Consider the following 3,580-nt stretch of genomic DNA (forward strand, 5'->3'; position numbering starts at 1 on the left):
TTTTCCCCATTTTTCCCTCCACTTTTCTAAGCCATTGGATCTTGCACATTTAGGCGCCATTCAATTTTAGCCATTGATCATATTTCATATTTATCTCTTTTATTTTCCGAAACAACTATTCATATTTATCTCTTCTATTTTCCGAAACAACTATTTCATATTTATCTCTTCTATTTTTCGAAACATCTTACTTACTAAAGCTTAACCCCTAAAGCTAACCCTAACCCTAATATTTTCCCCCATTTTTCCCTCCACTTTTAAAGCCATTGGATCTTGCACATTTAGGTGCCATTCAATTTTAGCCATTGATCATATTTCATATTTATCTCTTCTATTTTCCGAAACAACTATTTCATATTTATCTCTTCTATTTTCCGAAACATCTTACTTACTAAAGCTTAACCCCTAAAGCTAACCCCGTGAGACCCGTGCGATGCACGGGTCGGCGTTCTAGTAATAATAATAAAGAAGCAAATAAGGTTTGTACAAAGGAATGACCTTGATATTTATGCTAATAAAACAAGGAAAATGCTATTTATCTAGAAAAATAGCATCAAGAATTTTTCAAGACACATGTGGCAAGTTTTAATTGCATGATTTATTTGTCCACTTCCTATTTTTTAGTCACACCTCCTTGAATTGTGGCAAATAGTGCATTGTGATTGGCTACTCTTTATTCTTGAAGAATTCTTGATGTTTTTTTTCTTGATAAATAGCATTGCTCATAAAACAATAGTAAACTTAACGTATCTCTTTTTGATCATGCATGAAGATCAATAATTTGATCCAGGAGAATCCCATGTATCAGGTATGATTTGATGAAGTGAACAACATTCTTGATTGGATCCATTGGAACAACATTTTGAAGCAGAAAGTTCCATCTGTTGTTGGACATGTGCATTCCTAACTCCCTCTATTGTCTCCAAAATTTCTTCAACATTTGGCCTATTTTCTTGTGAGCGTGACACACACATAAGAGCTATATTCAACAATGAAAATGCACCTTGATGATCATTTTCCCTAACTTCCTTATCAAATACCTCTCCTGTCCATTCCTCTCTCACCATTGACCTCACCCATCTAACAAGGTCTATTCTACTAACTTCTATGCTTTGTCCTGTTAGTAGTTCTAGTAGAATCACTCCGAAGCTATAAACATCGCCTTTTTCTGTTAAACTCTTTTCAGGAGCTGTGTATCCATGAGAGGAAAAGAAGGTACCTCTATCTGGTTCAAAGAATTTTGATAAACCATGTTCGCTTATTAGTGCTTCGTTTTTGTCATCAAGAAGGATATTTGATAGCTTGAGGTTTCCATGAGGAATACTATTGACCTCCCCTTCTTCCAACTTCTTGTAAATGAAGGCCAAACCCCTTGCAATTCCACATGCTATATTGAGACGAAGTTTCCATGGGAAATCTTTTCTTCGTGCTATATAATCTGCATAATATTTATTTATCATTCATTAAATGACATTAATTACCATTTTACATCTATCTCTGAGGGAATTTGAATTTTGTCCATTGAGGTTACAGATTCAAACTTTTACCGTTGAACTGAAAGACAGTTCATGGACAAATACGATATCTATATGTTAACACCCTGGAAAATATTGTTTATAACAATGTTCAAATGTGTGGTTTCACCTATTATTGTGAAAATAATCAAGTCTAAAAGGAATTTGGATTCCTTTTGATCAATAATTCATGCATTCATTGTAGCTAGCAAATTGGAACTATTAGATGTTCAAGGACTCACATTTCAAGCTATTATTTTGAATACAATTTTTTAAAGTCAAGACGTGAATCATTTCATCTTCATCAAAGTTGGGTTCCAATTTCTTGAGCACGATGGATACATAGATTTTTACCAAGAATTTGAGTCCGGTGGATGTATTGTGTGTATGTGTGCGTGCAAATACAATACTTGCAACTAATGAATATTTACAATCTTAACTTACCATTTAAAAGATTGAGCACACTTCCATTGCTTTGATATTTGTAAATGATAAGTTTTTCTTCCTTTGTAGAACGATAACCAACAAGTGGGAGAATATTTTGATGTTTTACTTTACTTATCTGCTTCAATATATCTCGAAATTCATCGCAAGATACCTGCAAATTCTTCAATCTTTTGACTGCATATTCAACATTATTCTCAAATTTTACCTTGAAAAGACTACTCCAAAAGTTTTCACTTCTCAAATCAGCTCTAGCTCTTAGTAGATCCTCCAGTTTGAACCTCTCATGATCTTCAACAAAGAATACAAGCTCTGAGTTATTATTATCTCCTCCTTTTAATCTCCCCTCACTTGTAGCCATTTTCATAGGAGAAACTATATTGTTTTTCTTTACCTCACTCTCTCCCATTAATTTGGACGATTTCTTTACCATAAAGTATAGTGATGACAAAAGCAATCCAATTCCCAAAACTAACCCTACAATGATTTCCATTTTGGAATACCATGGTTTATATGCATGTTCATTTGTGTTTTTAGTTAAAGGACTAGGTGTTGGTTGTATTGTATCTATATCACCTTTTGTCTCTAACTTAATACTAATTGGAGCCATGTAACTAGTAGAAAAATTATTCATAGATACATCTAAGTTCTTAAGATATTTCAATCTTGTTAAAGCCCTATTTGGTAACCTACCACTCAATTGATTGTTGGTTACATTTAAATATACCAATCTTGTACAATGCAAAATTGAGATTGAAATAGTCCCTTTGATATTATTATTAGCTAAACTAACCACTTTAAGCTTTTGGAGTCTGCATAGTGAATCTGCATCAAATATACCACTAAGGTTCATGTTATCAAGCCTTATCTCTACAATATTGGTAGCATTTGAGTTGCATCTTACACCATTGATCAAGCATGGATGTGATATCTTGCTAATGTTGAGTACATTATTGGAATCAATGGCTTTAAGGAAACTGTACAAAGAATGAGACTCTGATGATAATAACTCACCTCCTGAACAAAACATGATCATAAAGAAAGAAATTAGAATAGAAAAGTGAAATAGCTTCCTTAGAAAATGAAACATTGTAAAATCTATTGTGTCTTGCATTTCTTGATTTGTTTGATTAACCTTCTTGTTTTGTTAAAGGGTGCCTTGAATGAATCATGGTTCTATATTGTTTGTACTAGGATAAGGACATGTCTGGTCATTCTAGGATTCCACGCTCAATTGTTTTTGTCATCACCTTGTAACACTTGTTATCATCGCAGCTTCCATCATTCCATGTCTTTATGCAATATAAAATAAGACTTTACGTGTGTGGAGCATCATAAGCTGGATCAACTTCATCCTTTGCTACCAAAATATATATTCCTCACAATGATATGATCATACAAACAACAAACAGTTATTACCTTATCCAACATTTTTTTTTAAAATATTACCTTATTTATTGGGCGGAATATCGGCTACATACATCAAAATACGACATAGAACAAATCATCAATTTATTCCATAAACTACCACTCTCTTCAATTTAGTCTTTAAACTATAAAAATATTTTTTTTAATACAACAATAGAAATATATTAAGTATTCTTTAAACTATACAAAATCCT

General features: G+C 32.7%; 1 protein-coding gene across 1 annotated transcript; it reads right to left on the reverse strand.

Annotated features, from left to right (window-relative positions):
- Positions 1–528: 528 nt before the first annotated feature.
- Positions 529–3,327, reverse strand: LOC146925127 (putative inactive receptor kinase At4g23740). The gene is made up of 2 exons (XM_085710992.1): positions 1,959–3,327; positions 529–1,438 (listed from the first exon to the last, which is right to left on the reverse strand). Exons 1-2 carry the CDS (start codon positions 3,070–3,072, stop codon positions 774–776), a joined length of 1,779 nt encoding a protein of 592 aa, XP_085567118.1. The 5' UTR covers positions 3,073–3,327; the 3' UTR covers positions 529–773.
- Positions 3,328–3,580: the final 253 nt, after the last annotated feature.

The sequence above is a fragment of the Medicago sativa genome, chromosome 5 (assembly GCF_051527215.1).
Source record: "Medicago sativa cultivar Bolivia chromosome 5, Bolivia_mono, whole genome shotgun sequence".
NCBI lineage: Eukaryota > Viridiplantae > Streptophyta > Magnoliopsida > Fabales > Fabaceae > Medicago > Medicago sativa.